This window comes from Penicillium rubens, assembly GCF_028828025.1.
Source record: "Penicillium rubens strain IBT 27055 chromosome Unknown utg000002l_segment0_segment0, whole genome shotgun sequence".
NCBI classification, from domain to species: Eukaryota; Fungi; Ascomycota; class Eurotiomycetes; order Eurotiales; family Aspergillaceae; genus Penicillium; species Penicillium rubens.
Window position 1 is genome coordinate 3,442,819 of NW_026890600.1, and position 17,154 is coordinate 3,459,972.

The window sequence follows — 17,154 nt, forward strand, 5'->3', positions numbered from 1 at the left end:
GGGTCACACCGACACGGAGAAGGAGGCTCCTTGTGGGAATCAGGCAGGATTCAGCCTCATGAAAATGCCCGAAGGAACGGAGCTACCTGTTAGATCGGTTATTGATTGGTCCAGAATCAAGGTCACAGATGCAGATTGCGACCCATAGCGCTTCGATGCATTGCCAGCAACGTGGCCTTGGAAAGATGGAATAATGTTACCTCATAGAGAACCACATTTGAGGGGGTGTGTACCCACTATACGCAGGTCTAGCGCAGTTGGCTCGAGGGAACAAAGGGTTTGGATGGGTGCTACCTCGCACATGTGAGAGTCAGCCGCTGGATTCAGCCTCGTGGGAGCGATGCATATCCTGGGTTGGGTTTAGGGTGAAATAGTGGCGGTGGGCCTATGTTGGTGCAGTTACGGGGACCGAATGGAGGGATGGCTCGTATGTACTTGGTCGACTTGACTAGGTGGCACCACTGAGCATGCACAATGGAGACCCTTGTCGTTCAACAGGTACAGTTGATGGTGTATGCAGCGATGGAGGGGAACTAAACCAGTCAGCATCTTATAATATCCGCTGCCAATTCGAAGCTAGTGCAAGCTACCGTTATCAAACCAAGTTCCTGAGGGAAACACGTCCGAGGCTAGTACCTGGGAGACATTCTCATCCTGTCGATGAAAGTCAACGTTACCAACATCCTGGATGGTGGAAATGTGATCAGGGTGTTTAGGTGGGGGCCATTTGGTCTGCAAATCCAAAGCCTTGAAAATGTGCTGTGGCGTGCATACGTGCATGAGGACAGCGATCAATGGAGGTCGTCTATTGGGTGGTGAACGCCGCAGCGGTTACAAGTATTTTTATATTATTTATCGCGCTGATCGGAGAATTATGATTCGTGCAATGAAGGTGGACTTTACTACCATTAGAATTATTAAACAGTAGCTAATTTGCCTGTTTTCCATGTCAAGACTTGAAGACATGAGGGGGGAATTAATTGTCGATTCCCCTGTTGTCCCCTATATCAGGGCCTGGCGGCAGTCGAGCATCTGGATTCTTCAACTTCCAGCTCTTCAAACAAAAGAAGGGGATTTCCCCTACTTCGTGTATCGATCTCAAATCCCAAATAACCAACACCATGGGTGGAATGCGTCTCCCCCGCCCAACGGGCATCTATGTCCCCAGTTCACCAAGAACCCTCACCAACGATATGATCTCTCCACCACTCTCTCCAGAATTCAGCTTCGACTCCGAGACTGTCACACCATCCCTACTCCCAGCTCTAGAATACATCTCCAGCAAACTCCAACAAAGAATGATGCACGTCACCCTCCTCATCGGCCGCGGAAAGCCCTACCCGACCGGCCAACCCTCCGACCTAATGATCATCCCCATCCACACAATCGAGCCCCAAGCATGGCGAGTACTCGAGCGCGCCATTGCTAAAGCCTCGAAAAAGTTCTCACTCGGCCCCGGCTGGACCGACGCCATCAGCCGCAGCCAGTATGAGCGCCAGGCAAACGATCACCTCGTCAAGCAGTCCATTCTCCAGAACGAAGTCATCTTCAGCCAGGAGGGTCTAACTCTCCTAAACATGGACCGTATCTATACCTTCAAGCGCCGCATGTGCATCCTCTCTACCCGCCCCTTTTCCCGCAACAACGAACAATCAATGTCGTCCTGCATCCGGCTACTCCACCGCATCGTCGCAGATTTCTCCGGTCGCCCTTTCAGCAAAGCTTTCTTCCACCGCATCTATGAGCAACTCGATGTCCCGGATGAGCAGCTCACTGCCGTCGCAGTTGCGTACAAGAATGTCCACAACCAGGATGCTATCATTCTTCCCGTTCAAACTCCAGCTTTAGCTCCAGCTCCAACCCCAGCCCCAGAGGCAGTCCCAGCCTTAGACCTAGCGCCAGTTCCGGCCAAGGCGAAGGCTGTTGTTCCAGCAAAGGCTACAATGAAGGTCCTACCCAAAGTCCAGGCAAAGGTTCAAGCGAAAGCCCAGCCCAAAGTCGAGCGAGTTCTCTTGAAGCCCAAGGCCGATCCGATCCCTATCCGAGTGAAAGCTGAACGCCATCGCGAAGTGAAGAGATCGCCCATCCAGACTGTGCGTGGTCGGAGACACCCTCCACCATCGATGCGAGGGCACAATAAGCGTGGGCCCAAGACGCCTCTTTCTGCGTCGGATGTTACTCCCATCACGCGGAATGAGTGGAATATCCTTGTCAGCCAGGATATTCGTGTGCAACCTAAGGTTACTAAGTGGACTCCGTCGCCGACCGTGCTGGCCGCTGCTTGAACTTGATTTCTGGTTCGGTTGATATATAAAACAACTCCCTGGTAGTTCTGTCACGAATCTCACACTTTATTGTGAGGTTTGAGCTCACATCCCATCCCTCACGCTTGTTTGGGTTCGATTGAGCTGGACCATGAAGAGACAGATGACAATTACAGCTAGCCCGTGTTGCTAGTTTGTCTCTATGTCTTCCCCACATCTGATTCCGCCAATGCTGGGCCTTTACAGGCCATTTTGGCGAAGGACAGACTGCCCAGTCTTGACACACCGGGTGCAAAAGGAAAGCCCCGGTATCTGTCTGGACTAGCGCCAAGAGCTCCTTGGCACCGTAATGATGATACGATAATGATTTAGAAGCTTGTCAGGACGAAAATTGGCAAAGTATTTGAATCGTTGTGAAATTCAATTCACACAGTGTATATAGTTCACTTGGAAGATATCCATACAAGTTCCTTTAATCAACGAATAATACGATGCCCCAATATCCATGCAGAATCTCAACAAGCCAACCAATAAACCCGAAAACAATCGACTCATCCACAGCCCTGTATCAAAAAGCTTAGATGAATCGGCATCCGGTTAGTTCGCCGAGCGGCCATAGCATGGCCCCGCTTAAGCTCGGCGACCGGCGAAGTAAGACAGCCCACCCAATCACAGACACGGGAAAACGATTTATAGTGGGTGTCGAATATTAGAATTAAGCTATTGGAGCCATTGACACATCGGAATGTAAGTTGTGAATAATGGAGGACGTTTCCTATCGGCATCGGAACTCGCCGTTATCCCATCCATTCAACATAGTACACCACACCGTGGGCATTCTGGATGGGATATGAGCATCCATGGCATTTGGCTCCATGATTCAGACAAAATTCCGATGCAGAATCATGCATCTACACATGACGGAAGACAAAGTTGCAAAGTTGCCCGAAAGCAATGGCATATAGATGCATGCAAGGCTTGGCAGAATCGGGACTTGGCGGAGTTATCTAAAGTTTAAGAGCTGCAGGGCTGCGTATAATAACCCCTCTTCTGTCTTTTAAAATCATTTAAAGAATTGAACATCATCTCCCCGAAATTTAGATATTCGTACTTATATCTTACAGAAACTGCTGAGAAAATTCACCATGTCGGGGTTCAATGAGCTCGTAGATACAGACCTGCGCGGTCTAGACAGCGACCGCAAATGGAGCCTGCAGCCACTTCTTCGCAGTGCGGAGCGCTCGCATAGCAAGATGCCCGGTATTAGGAAGATTCCCCTTCGCGCCATTGGAATTATTGCCTTTATTGCGTTGTTGAATATCATAGTTTGGGTGGCGGCGGCTATTGTGCTGGTATGTCTTGATATGTTGTGTGACATTGGATTGATTCGCTAATGCTTCTATAGAGTTACCATCAGTGAGTCTTCATTAGTGGATATTACATGGATTAAAGGTTATTTCATATACTAATTGCATGGGATACAGTTCGCTGGTCTCGACAGCTGCCCTAGCCTATTCTCTTGGATTGAGACATGCATTCGATGCAGACCACATTTCTGTATGTCGAACCCAGCTAGGAAACAGACAAAATGACTAACAGTGTCGGTCTATAGGCTATAGATCTAATGACTAGAAGACTCCTGGCAACGGGGCAAAAGCCCGTTACCGTGGGCACGTTCTTCTCGCTTGGCCACTCAACGTGAGCACAGTCACCTCATTCAATATCAAACCAAAGCTAACCCAGCCCAGTATCGTGATCATCACATCTATTGTCGTCGCAGCCACAGCAGCAGCGGTCTCAGAACGCTTCGACAGCTTCAGCACGGTCGGTGGAATCATTGGTACCTCCGTCAGCGCCGCGTTCCTGATCCTGCTTGGTCTTATGAATGCGTACATCCTATATAAACTCGTGAAGCAGATGGAAAAGGTCTTCAATCTCCCCGAGGGCCATGAAGATGAAGCGTGGAAGATCGAGGGTGGAGGAATCCTTTTCTCGGTCTTGAAGAAAATGTTCAAGCTGATTGACCGGTATGTTCGCTGGTCAAGCTATTGATCCTTCGCATTGTCTGACAGATGTGTATTCTTGTCTAGGTCGTGGAAAATGTATCCCCTCGGAATTCTGTTCGGTCTTGGCTTCGACACCTCCTCCGAGATTGCTCTACTTGGGATCTCGTCCATCGAAGCAGCGAAGGGAACATCCTTCTGGGTGATTCTCATTCTCCCGGCTCTATTCACAGGTTAGTATCCTCATATGCGGGCCGGTTAATGCCCTCCTTCGGCTCTGACTAACGTTCTCAGCCGGTATGTGTCTCCTCGACACAATCGACGGAGCCCTGATGTTCTCCCTCTACATCCAACCAGCGGCCAACTTCCTCCCGCAAAAGCCAACAAGCGACGTCTCAGACACCTCATCAACAGCCACCGATCCGGACGAGCTTCCACAATCACAAAACAACCACCGTGACCCAGTCGCATTCCTATATTACTCAATCGTGCTGACCACACTAACCGTCATCGTGGCGATTGTGATTGGCATAATCCAGCTGCTCACTCTCATCCTGAACGTTACGGATGCCAAAGGCAAATTCTGGGACGGCGTGCAGGTTGCTGGTGACTACTACGATGCTATTGGCGGTGGTATTTGTGGTTGCTTTATTGTCTTTGGTCTGTTGAGCGTTCTAGTCTACAAACCATGGCGCAGATGGATGGATCAGCGACATGGGAAGCATGTCGCCAATGATGTGGAGAGGTATACTGATGACGATATTTCTCGTGGCGATGCTCCTGGCTACGGTGCCATTGTGACTGAGACCAGTCGAACTCAGCACGAGGGTACAGCTACTGAGGTCACTGGGAAGGGGCCTGCGTCTCGGGTTGCTGTTAAGGAGACTGGAGAGTCGAGACTTGAAGACCACATCATGTAGGTGTTGCTACATCCTAGCTAGTATAATCTGGTTGGTATTCTCGAAATGAACTGTTCTTAATATCCATATATCTTCCATCGCGTAGCCTCGACAGGTCCACGGGTGTATGTACCCAAGTAAGCATCCAGGGCCCGTAGGGAAACTACGACCTGGAAGGTTACGCGTGTCTCTACGTGTCTCTATGGGTTCACCCGCGTTCCTTCCCATTTTGTCAGAACTCGTCGCCGACCCCAGTGCTTTCCTGTCCTTCAGCCACTGGAAAAAGTATAAATACCCCCTCTTCCCCAGATTTTCTCTTCTTCTTTCTTTCTCTCCTCCACATCTCTTCTTTTTTTCTGAGATCCCACCTCCACTTTTCAAGATCCCACCTTCCACCACGGTCACCTTCCACCATGACCCCATCCACCATGGACATTCCTTCTTTGTTATACCTCAGGACCTTCCATCATGACCCTACCCAACATGGACCTCGGACCTTGGCCCCATCCACCTTGGACTTTCGATCCCTACCATGCATTCGAACATTCTACCATGATCACCTTCCACCATAGACCTTCCACCTTGGTCATGCCTCAGGACCATCCACCATGCTCACCTTCCACCATGACCCCATCCACCATGGACCTTCCATCGTGGTCATGCCTCAGGACCATCCACCATGGTCACCTTCCACCATGACCCCATCCACCATGGACCTTCCATCGTGGTCATGCCTCAGGACCATCCACCATGCTCACCTTCCACCATGACCCCATCCACCATGGACCTTCCATCTTGGTCATGCCTCAGGACCAACCACCGTGGTCACCTTCCACCATGGACCTTCCATCTTGGTCATGCCTCAGGACCATCCACCATGAGCACTGTCCACCACGGTCACCTTCCAAGCTACTGTGACGAGTACTTCCAGAGTTGCGTTCGATCTTCATACCAGGTGAGAACTCTAGCGTTATCAACCCCAATGGTTCTTTTGGCTCGCAATGAGTGGAAGACCTCACCAGTCCAGTGGCTGACGCAGGGAAACTGTTTCTCCTCTGCCGTTAGGGATCCATCCAGTCAATCATCCAGCCAAACCATCCAATCAAAACATCCAATCAATCATCCAGTCAAACCACCCAGTCAATCATCATCCAGTCAATCATCCAGTCAACCACCCAATCAATCATCCAATCATTTATCCAGTCAAACCGTCCAGTCAATCATCCAATCACCCAGTCAATCATCGAGCCAAACCATCCATCCAGTCAAACCACCCAATCAATCATCATCCAGTCAATCAATCATCATCCAGTCAATCATCCAGTCAATCATCCAGCCAATCCATCCATCCAGTCAACCATCCAATCAATCATCATCCAGTCAATCATCCAGTCAATCATCCAGTCAAACCACCCAGTCAATCATCCAATCAATCATTCAATCAATCATCCAATCAATCATCCAGTCAAACCACCCAATCAATCATCCAGTCAATCATCATCCAGTCAATCATCCAGTCCATGATCCAGTCAAACCACGCAACCAAACCACCGAATCAATCGTTCATCCAGACAATTCGATCTTCATACCAGGTGAGAACTCTAGCGTTATCAACCCCAATGGTTCTTTTGGCTCGCAATGAGTGGAAGACCTAACCAGTCCAGTGGCTGACGCAGGGAAACTGTCTCTCCTCTGCTTTTTAGGGATCTATCTAGTCAAAACCATTCGGTCAACCATCCACCATCCATCAGGAGCTGGTCAATCGACCTACTTCAAATCACGCACTCCCAGTCTGACCATGGCGGAACCTCGGTGAACGCGTCGATCAACCACCCTATCCATCTCAATCAACCAACCCCCGATAAACCACTCCCAGTCTGACCGTGGCGGGCTTCGGCTTCAGGACAATCGGCAGATTGGTGAGTCAATACTCCTCAGTCAACACCTCGATCACCCACTACCAGTCTGACCGTGGCGAGCTTCGGCTTCAGGACAATCGGCAGACTGGTCAGTCAATACACCCCAATCCACCACCTCGATCCCCACCCCGATCAACCATGATCCACCACTCCCAGTCTGACCGTGGCGGGCTTCGGCTTCAGGACAATCGGCAGGCTGGTGAGTCAATACACCCCAATCCACCACCTCGATCCCCACCCCGATCAACCATGATCCACCACTCCCAGTCTGACCGTGGCGGGCTTCGGCTTCAGGACAATCGGCAGACTGGTCGTGTGAACCATCCACCTCGAGCAATTATCTATTCCAACCAACCCACTACAACTCGCCTCAATCAACGGCCTCAATCAACCACCTGAATCACGCACTTCGAGTCTAACCGTGGCGGGCTTCGGCTTCAGGGATCGGCAGGCTAGTCAGTAAATACACTTCAATCAATACACTTCGACTAACTTTCTATTTCAATCAGTACACCCCAATCAACCACCTCAACCACCTCGATCAACCACCCCGATCCACCGCTACCAGTCTGACCGTGGCGGGCTTCGGCTTTAGGACAATCGGCAGGCTAGTCAGTCAATACACCCCAATCAACTAACCCCCAATCAACCACCTTATCCACCACGATCAACCACCTTATCCACCTCGATCAACCACCTTATCCACCTTATCCACCTCGATCAACTACCTTATCCACCTTATCCACCTCGATCAACCACCTCATCCACCTCATCCACCTCGATTAACCACCCCAATCAACCACTCCCAGTCTGACCGTGGCGGGCTTCGGCTTTAGGACAATCGGCAGACTGGTTCAGTAAACTATCCACCTCAATCAACCACCCCAATCAACCACTCCTAGTCTGACCGTGGCGGGCTTCGGCTTTAGGACAATCGGCAGGCTGGTGAGTCAATACACCCCAATCCACCACCTCGATCCCCACCCCGATCAACCATGATCCACCACTCCCAGTCTGACCGTGGCGGGCTTCGGCTTCAGGACAATCGGCAGGCTGGTGAGTCAATACACCCCAATCCACCACCTCGATCCCCACCCCGATCAACCATGATCCACCACTCCCAGTCTGACCGTGGCGGGCTTCGGCTTCAGGACAATCGGCAGACTGGTTTAGTCAACTATTCACCTTTCAATTATCTATTCCAATCAACCCACTTCAACCAACCACCCCGATCAACCACCTCGATCACCCACCTCGATGAATCTTAATCAACCACTCCCAGTCTGGGCGTGGCGGGCTTTAGGTTCAGGACAATCGGCAGGCTGGGCAACCAATACACCTCAGTTAACCACCTCGATCAATACCTCGATCAACCTCGATCAACCACCTCTATCAATGACCCCAATCAACCACTTCTAGTCTGACTGCGGCGGGCTTCGGCTTTAGGACGATCGGCAGCCTGGTAAGTTAGTACACTTCAATCAATAAATACACTTCGACTAACTATGCTTTCAATCAGTTCGATTCAACGAACCATCCCGACCAACCACCTTATCTAACCACCTCAATCAACCTTGGAACCCCATTCAACCACTTCCAGTCTGACCGTGGCGGGCTTCGGCTTCAGGACAATCGGCAGGCTGGTCAATCAATCCACTTCAATCAAATCAAATCAACAAACCCCTTCGATTACCACTCCGGTCAACTATCTATTCCCATCATCCCACTTCACCAACCTACTTCCAGTCTAACCGTGGCCGTCTTCGGCTACACGACAGTCGGCACGCTGGTCAACAAATCCACTTCGATCAACCACTTCCAGCCTCACCGTGTCGGTCCTCTTGGCCTCAGGAAAAACGGCAGGCTGGTCTGGTCAACCATCCACCTCAACAAATCTACTTCAACAAATCCACGTCAACAAACCACATCTAGCCTGACCATGGCAGGCTTTGCCTTCAGGACAATCGGTAGGCTGGTCTAGTCAACCACTACGTTAGCAAATCTACTTCAACAAATCACCTCGATTAACCCACTCCGGTTGGTATTTTAAATGCTCCTCACCATAATCTGCCTCGGGGCAAGCTAACAGGTTCGCCAGCTGCCCCGATCACGATTATGGTCAATCTTCTTTTCGCCTTTTATGTTCCCCTTGCCTTCAATCACCACTCCCGACAATTACCATGTTCCCTATCAGCCCTCGCGTGAATCCTCGCGGTCCAACCTGCACACAAGTGGCTTTATCGACCTTCTTGGTCAGATGCGTCTTACCGGTGCTTTCCTCGCATCTCTTGCTAGCAACCATCGAAGCGTTGTATCCTCGTCCTGCTCTCAACGACATCGCCAATCGCAGCATCGATGGCAATCACAACATCGATACCTAGTTCGATCCCAACCCACTTTCAAACAACAACACAAGAAGCCCAGGACATAGCACCATTGCTTGTTCCAAAGCTTGGTGACTCGCTTCACGTATGGTCACTCTCTACATCTAAGAACCAAAATCTAAATTATCAACCCAACCACCGCAGGATCTATCTCTCCAGCCAAAGACCGAGAGTCAGTTCTTCTACACATCCATTGCAGGCTTGGCTGGTATTGTGGGATGCACAAAAATTGGGCTGTCCAGGATTCATATATCTGTGCCACAGGTCAGACGCGGTGTTGGTTCTTGTCATAAGTTTGCAATTTTTGCCGATAAATCACTTCATGTATCATGCCTCCATAGCATTCTCGTCATATTGGACCACTTCGTACACAGTGAATCAACGAGGAACTTTCGTGGTCATCTTTCAAGTTCATCTTGTAGTCTTCCAAGCAACTGACCAATTTCAACTTCCAGTGTGTTCCGATATCATTTTTGTTTTATTATTCATTACGGTGTACTGCGTACAAAAGTGGCACTTCACTTTTAAGTTTTATATACTTCTTGGTGCCTTAGGCTCCAGAGTGACGTCAATCCCATCCTAAATCAACGTCTCAGCACAACTTCAGCAAAGTAAGATGGGATTCTCTGCATAGCACGCCTGTATAAAATTGTATTTGCGGTTTTCTCACTTACTCGGCCCGAATAAGTGTTCGTCTCAATGGACCAATCCCAGCAAAAGAATGAGCACGCTTCTTGAAGGACCTATCTGGCGTGTTTGACCATTGCATAATACAGACCTATCATATACTCATCTTTCTGAATTTATCAACAATCATGATCGCATGGCCGGACTCTTCCCTAAAGGACAAGACCGAGCATGTCTCCATCTTCTCGTCCCAGCCACCCATCTTCATTTTGCCAATGCATCTCTCCCTGGAGGAGCTAGACGAGGTTGAAGGCCGGGTGATAGACTATGGTGGGAGATTGACGTACGACATTGCCGAAGCTGGCCTCGTTCTGGGGAAAGTCGGGCGCGCGAAGCGTGCAGCGCTAGAACTGCGCACCCGGGGTGTCTGGACAGAGGAGCTCATACCCAGCTCAGCTTCGAAGTCAACTGGTGGTGCCGAGCCTCCTGTCAAGCGCAGGCGCACAGCTCAGTACGATGGGACAAAGGATGTCCCAGTTGAAATTATTGATCTCAGTACTGGGTCTGAAGGCGAGGACGGAACCACAAACCAGCATGGCTCTCCAAAGCACCCGATTCCAGAGGGAGAGGCAAAGGCAATAAAGGATTCAATCACAGTCTTGAAGCTCGAGTGGCTGGATGCCTCTATCACGTCCGGCAAATGTGTATCTCAGGATTCATTCGTTGTCTACCGTGGGCGAAAGATCCCTTCTCCTCCTCCTACGACAGGGGCAGAAAATAAGCAAAACCTCCTACAAAAGTCAAACCAAATCATCGAGCGTGCAAAGCAGGATGCTGGTTTACCAACACCACGAACCCCCCCTCCGGACCACATCCACGCACGGCGCTCAAGAGAACCCCCTGATGGATATTCACAGCGCCACCGACCAACGCTGTATCGACAGACGACCTCCGAACACGAAAAGGAAGTTGAAAACGCACCCCCACAACCAGACTGGGTCCGAGACCATGTCGTATACGCATGTCTACGCTCAGCACCTCTACATCCTCCAAACGAAGACTTTATCTCGCAACTTGTGAAAATTAGACGAATCCGCGAACTCACCCTCGACGAGATCGGTGTGCGCGCCTATAGCACCTCCATCGCAGCATTGGCAGCATACCCACATCCCATCCAGCGACCGAGCGAGATCCTCGCTTTACCAGGGTGCAATGCCAAGATCGCGGACTTATTCTTCCAGTTCCAGCAACACGGCGGCTGCGAACATACCGACGACGACGGGAACGTCGCCGCTGCCGAAGCACTGGAGACGGACCCCATGCTCCGTGTTCTGAACTCATTCTACCAGATCTGGGGCGTTGGCGCGAAGACAGCGCGCGACTTCTACCAGCGTGGATGGCGGGATCTGGATGATATCGTCGAGCATGGGTGGGATACGCTTTCGCGCGTGCAGCAGATTGGAGTGAAATTCTACGAGGAGTTCCTGGAGGGTGTTCCCCGTGCTGAGAGCGAGGGGATTGCTAGTGTTATCCGGGATCATGCTGGTCGGGTTCGGGGAGAAGAGGGGAACGGGATTGAGTGTGTGATTGTTGGTGGATATCGTCGTGGGAAGGAACTCAGTGGTGATGTTGATATTGTGGTGAGTCATCGTGATGACGCGGTGACTCGGAATCTGGTTGTTGATGTTGTTGCGAGTCTTGAGGCGGAACGTTATATCACCCATACGCTTGCGCTGCATTTGACTTCTTCGCTGCGGGAGCAGCAGACGTTGCCTTTTGATGGCGATGATCGGAGGAAATTTGATACCTTGGATAAGGCGTTGGTTGTCTGGCAAGATCCGGATTTCGACGACACCACTCCTGGGCATAATGAACATCAGGGGAAAAAGAAAAATCCAAATATCCATCGTCGTGTCGATATCATTATATCGCCTTGGCGAACGGTCGGATGTACGGTGCTCGGCTGGTCTGGTGATATGACTTTCGAGCGAGATCTACGGCGGTATGCGAAGAAGGCACGCTCATTGAAGTTTGATTCGAGTGGTGTCAGAGACCGAGTTAGTGGAAGACAGGTTGACCTGGAACGTGACGGAGAGACCTGGGAGGAAAGGGAGAAACTTGTGATGGAGGGACTGGGGATAGGCTGGAGACCACCAGAAGAACGGTGCTCGAGATAGAAACTGACCAGGTCTCGGGAGAAAGAGGTATATTCTGCATATTTGGGCTGCCCAGAGCATATCGGATGTAAAAACATCATATGTTGGTAATGTGTACTGTTGAATGTGTATTGAACACCATCTCACATACTATTTCAAAGAGATTCATAAAAGAGGAAGTACACTAAAGTGCTCCAAGGTCTTCTGCTTGGAAGAATCTAGTGATGACACTGACGCATGAAGCTTCGAGTCATCCAACCTGGCCAAAGATTCGAAGAATACAGAATAGTATCAGCAGACCAGCTTCCATGTCTACACATGTAATCTACAGTATCAAAATGAATTAGAAAACGTTACTGAATCATGTCATGTTCAAGTTTTGCAACTTTTGAAGACTCACCTACAACCACAGATCAGGTAAACAAGTAAAAAGTAATATGTCACAGCCTCCACACCAATCGCATGGCTAAAGGACGACCCAGAGAAAAAGGAAACAAGCATAAGGTACACAAAGATACAAATCTACCAACCTTTGGTGGTATGGATGCATACGAGGAAAAAGAGCACAAACCGCCACAGCAAATGCACAATGCATAATCAGCCCATAGCGAATCAATCATCACGCCATAGGCCTAGAGCTAGCCATCTCACCATACCGCCCACGACTCCGGGTAGTATCGTAAGCATTGAGAACACGCATCTGGCCGCCATCGTCGGCCTGGGAGAAGGCGTATCCGCGCTGCTTGCGCATGCGCTGGACCTGGCGAACCTTGCGGATGGCTTTTTGGAACTGCTCCATGCGTGGACGGTAATCCTGGACATTGTATTTCTGGATTTCCTGGACGTGGTGGTATTGTTGTGGGTAGTACATGCGCTTGGCGTACTTCCAGGCATAATCACGTAGGAGACATATACAGGGTAGGACGATGGCCATGAGGTAGAAGATGGGGGACTTGAAGAGCACGGGAATGGTGCCGTAGTATTCACGTGAGAAGCCCAAAGCCGGGGCGGCGTAACCATATGCCGGGAGGAAGATGAGCCATAGGGCCATTGAGCCTGGGATGGCAATGAAGGTGTACTTGGTCCAGACGTTGGTGATTAGAGCGGCTTTGCCGAGAACGGTACCTAACACGGCGGTGTACAGAGATTCACCCCAGACCCAATGGCCGGCGACATGGCCGTTTTCCATAGGAAGGTCCCAGTAGTAGAGCAGCTCAGAGACAATGTAAAGGATGAGAGAGTGGAAGAATCCATTCAGAATCCAAGCCCAAAAGCTGTGCTTCTTGAAGAAGATGCCTCTCTGGCCCAGCTGGTACAGCTGTGGATAGCGGTCGAGCAATCGGGCGGAGATGAACTGGTCAAAGATTCCCATCGCGAATGGAGGCAGAACAGTGAAGAGCACGTTATAGAAGGAGAGCGTCCAAGATTCGTAGATAACCTCTCCTGAAAATGCGTTTTGGAAAGAATACTGTAACAGGTCAGATATCACTCCGAATTATCCGTCAATGTCAAACTCACCCAGAATTGAGTCATGTACAGCGTAATGTTCTTATAGTACGAATATAGAATGACTCGACTGATGCGAGAATAGCTCCATGCTCCGTGAACCAGAAGCAGTTTTCGAAGGAACCTGAACTGGCCAATTGCGACATCAGCAGATCGCGCGGCTTGAAGACCTTCAACGCCGCTGATACCGACTCCGACATGAGCGGCTTGAATCATGGACACATCATTGGCGCCGTCACCAATGGCCAAGAGGAGAGCCTTCTTGTGGCGCTTGACAAGCTTGACGACCAAGGCCTTTTGAAGGGGAGACACACGACTATAAACATGTTAGAACAAAAAAATAAAACCTCCAAAGTCCGATGGTACTTACCAGCAAACAACGGCTTTGCAAATGACAGCCAGATCCAAGAACAGCTTCTCCATATCTTTCTCCAAAGCAAAAGTCAACGACCGGCCGTCAATTACCAAAGCCAAAGGTTCGGAGTCCCCAGCGGAAATTTGGCTCTGAACGGCATCCATTTTCTTTTGCAGGCTGTCACGAGTGGCTTCTGACGTTTCCTCGTTGATGATGAGAAGCGTCATGTCTTCCGAGATGAGTTTGCAGGACATGCCAATGTTGATTGCAGTCTCCTGCCGATCACCAGTCAAGACCCAAATCTTGATGCCTGCAGTCTGGAGGGTGTGGATGGTATCCGGAACACCATCCTGCAAGCGATCCTCGATAGCCGTGGCGCCAAGAAGATAAAAATCCTTTTCGATCAGCTCGGCCGCTTTGTCCAGTTCATCAGCACGATTGCCATCGACAGTGGTCGAAGCCTTGTCATAAATCTGGTGCCATTGCTGGAACTCGTTTTCTGGGACTTCCCGCATAGCCAGACACAACGTCCGTAGACCATCCGAGGCATACTCCTCTAGGTGCTGAAGAGTTGCTTCCACGGTAGGGTTATCGGGATGTAACCGCTCGAGAATGACCGTGTCAGCACCCTTACAGTAGACGCGGACCTTTCCATCAGGACACCGGAAGATAGTGGACATTCGTTTTCTAGTGGAGTTGAACTCGCAGACTGCTAGCAGTTCGTATTCAAGCTCCTGCCCACCAACCTCAAAGATCACCGATCTCGGTCTTCGGTTAGTGAATCGGAAACCCAGCGAGGCCGCTCCGTCCACCAAGGCTCCCTCGTCGGGCGATGCTGCTTGGTACTTGATCACATTCGGGTCCTCGCTATTTCGCTCAGGAATAACAGTGTGACAGGTGGCAAGGAGAGTGAGGAATTCGCGAATAGCGTTCTGGCTTGGGTGCGATTGAAGGTTCTTTTTGAGTGTTTTGAAGTCATGAATACCAATTTCAGCCCCATCCTCCACGGTGGCACGTCGATCTTCAGGGACATCATCGCCATATTGGACACCGGCAATGCTAACTTGCTTAAACTCCATCATGTTGCAGGTAAGAGTACCTGTTTTGTCGGAGAAGATGTACTCGATTTGACCAAGCTCCTCGACAAGGGAGGATGTGCGGCAGATGGCTGGGGTATCGGTTTTGTCATAGTAAATGTCCAGGTCGGAGTTGATGAGGAAGGCTTGGAAGTATTTGACGATTTCGATGGTGACGAAGAGGGAGATAGGGACCAAATTTGAATAGAGCACCCAGTACGTGAAAATGTCCATAAAGAACTGCTTTACCAATTTGACCGACCCCCCATAGCCGAGGTATGCAAGCGTTGAAGACCTAGTTTTCCGAATAGCGAGATCACCGACAGAACTGATGACACTCAAAACGATGAGAATGCTGACAAGCATCAGAATCTGAATGTTGACTGTCCTTTCCACAGCTGTTCTCTTGATCGGGGTTGCTGTCGCATTTCGCATCAGTTTTGTCTCGTGGCCACTAAAAACCACAATGCCATGGATCCAAGGAGTGTTGCGTAGCGTGGCACCACGAAGCAGGAGTTGATCCGGAGCCAAGGGCAACTCTTTCTCGCCACCTCCAGCGTTCATAGTCAAGGTGGCTTCGTAAGTATACAAGCTGCTATTTGGCTGTTCAGATCGAACACGTCCACTCAGTCGACTCAGATCACTAGGGCTGACCAGATGCGCAGTCTCCGGGATGGCTTGTTTGACTTTGAGATTGGTCTCGCCATCCAAGTTTGCCGTCTCAATATAGCATAGACCTTCAGGCTCAGACGACGCCAGTAATACCAAGTCGGCTGGAAAAGGCTGCTCGGATTCAACCCGAACTATATCCCCGACCACAACATCCACCCATTTTGCTTCGTGGAACGAAGATCCCTTAAGAACTTGGGTTTTTGAGTAATTCAGTCCTCTGTCCGACATTCTCCGTTTGTAGTCTTCTACCAACTCTTTGATCGCCGATACAGCCAAGACGATAGCCAGTGGAACGATAGTTGTGTACCTATTCGTCGGCGACACATTTGGGATTTGTTGCAGGACAGCGGTAAACAAGAAGAACAGGTTGGCGTATTTGGAGAATTGCTCGAAGAGGAATTTGGGGATAAAGGTAAAGATGTTGTACTTGGCCGTCGATACGAAGTTGCTGACGAACTTGTGGGTGGCGTTGGCTGGTGGGTTGTTGAGTTGGATCATGCGGGGACCCAATGTCGAGGGATCAACCTTGCGTGAAAAGATGTTAAGGTCAGACGCGCGGAACTTCTTGCGTTGCTTCGGGGGCGGCGCCGGAGAAGCATCGCTACCAACTGTCGCCCTTCTTGCACCCGATTCAGTCAACGGAAGATCCATTTCCGAATATTGTGATGACCCCATGCCAAACATGTATTTCGCCTTTCCCATAAATCCGCCCCCGAGTCCGAGGACGCTATTGCGCTCATTTGCCTTGCGGACATGGTGTGAACTGGCAATTCGGTCTTCATCCGCATCAAGATCATAATAACCTGAATGCCCATCGTCGAAATCATCCAAAGAGTACCGCCGATAATTGTCCAATCCAGAGGTCTGGGAGTAGGTTCGATCTCGCGTGCCACTGGAGTAGGGGTCATTTGAATGGAGACCGGGGTTGACAGGCGGATGCGCCGGCCCCGAAGCAACATTGTGCCGCGTTGCGCCTTGCTGCACGCTAGACCCGACAAAGTTATCGTAGGAGACGGAAGGGCGTGGTTGTGTTTGGGCGTACGGTTGTTCGGAGTCGTCAATGTTGTAGCGTTCTAATAGGTGTTCGTCATTCACAGGGGGGCCTTGACCGGTGCTATACATAGGTCCGGAATCCAGCAGCAGGTCGTCATCGCGGCCAGCGGCTGGATGCGACCCAGGAGGCCTACCGCTGGCCATGATGCCGCGGGGAAGCTGACAGCCTCACTGTTGTAGTGCAGTAACAATGCCCCTGAGGCATTAATCGCAAGGCCACGTCAACAGAGAGTGCTTTGC

The 17,154-nt window shown here is 50.4% G+C and overlaps 7 protein-coding genes across 7 annotated transcripts; 6 read left to right on the top strand and 1 right to left on the bottom strand.

Annotated features, from left to right (window-relative positions):
• Nucleotides 1-1,121: 1,121 nt before the first annotated feature.
• On the top strand, nt 1,122-2,285 carry N7525_003775 (uncharacterized protein; the record flags this gene model as incomplete). The annotated part of the gene is made up of 1 exon (XM_061212818.1): nt 1,122-2,285. The coding sequence occupies one exon, from the start codon at nt 1,122-1,124 to the stop codon at nt 2,283-2,285; it is 1,164 nt and encodes a 387-aa protein (XP_061069839.1).
• Nucleotides 2,286-3,409: 1,124 nt separating this feature from the next.
• Nucleotides 3,410-5,187, top strand: N7525_003776 (HoxN/HupN/NixA family nickel/cobalt transporter; the record flags this gene model as incomplete). Its single annotated transcript, XM_002558764.2, has 7 exons — nt 3,410-3,616; nt 3,670-3,680; nt 3,749-3,821; nt 3,877-3,962; nt 4,013-4,291; nt 4,355-4,500; nt 4,562-5,187. The coding sequence occupies 7 exons, from the start codon at nt 3,410-3,412 to the stop codon at nt 5,185-5,187; spliced, it is 1,428 nt and encodes a 475-aa protein (XP_002558810.2).
• A 658-nt stretch (nt 5,188-5,845) lies between these two features.
• N7525_003777 (uncharacterized protein) lies at nt 5,846-7,484 on the top strand (the record flags this gene model as incomplete). Its single annotated transcript, XM_061212819.1, has 2 exons — nt 5,846-6,087; nt 7,043-7,484. 2 exons carry the CDS (start codon nt 5,846-5,848, stop codon nt 7,482-7,484), a joined length of 684 nt encoding a protein of 227 aa, XP_061069840.1.
• Nucleotides 7,485-8,080: 596 nt separating this feature from the next.
• N7525_003778 (uncharacterized protein) lies at nt 8,081-9,066 on the top strand (the record flags this gene model as incomplete). Its single annotated transcript, XM_061212820.1, has 3 exons — nt 8,081-8,208; nt 8,505-8,547; nt 8,605-9,066. The coding sequence occupies 3 exons, from the start codon at nt 8,081-8,083 to the stop codon at nt 9,064-9,066; spliced, it is 633 nt and encodes a 210-aa protein (XP_061069841.1).
• Nucleotides 9,067-9,265: 199 nt separating this feature from the next.
• On the top strand, nt 9,266-9,466 carry N7525_003779 (uncharacterized protein; the record flags this gene model as incomplete). Its single annotated transcript, XM_061212821.1, has 1 exon — nt 9,266-9,466. The coding sequence occupies one exon, from the start codon at nt 9,266-9,268 to the stop codon at nt 9,464-9,466; it is 201 nt and encodes a 66-aa protein (XP_061069842.1).
• Nucleotides 9,467-10,284: 818 nt separating this feature from the next.
• Nucleotides 10,285-12,273, top strand: N7525_003780 (type-X family DNA polymerase; the record flags this gene model as incomplete). The annotated part of the gene is made up of 1 exon (XM_002558762.2): nt 10,285-12,273. One exon carries the CDS (start codon nt 10,285-10,287, stop codon nt 12,271-12,273), a length of 1,989 nt encoding a protein of 662 aa, XP_002558808.2.
• Nucleotides 12,274-12,871: 598 nt separating this feature from the next.
• On the bottom strand, nt 12,872-17,058 carry N7525_003781 (aminophospholipid-translocating P4-type ATPase DRS2; the record flags this gene model as incomplete). Its single annotated transcript, XM_002558761.1, has 3 exons — nt 12,872-13,720; nt 13,771-14,074; nt 14,129-17,058. 3 exons carry the CDS (start codon nt 17,056-17,058, stop codon nt 12,872-12,874), a joined length of 4,083 nt encoding a protein of 1,360 aa, XP_002558807.1.
• Nucleotides 17,059-17,154: the final 96 nt, after the last annotated feature.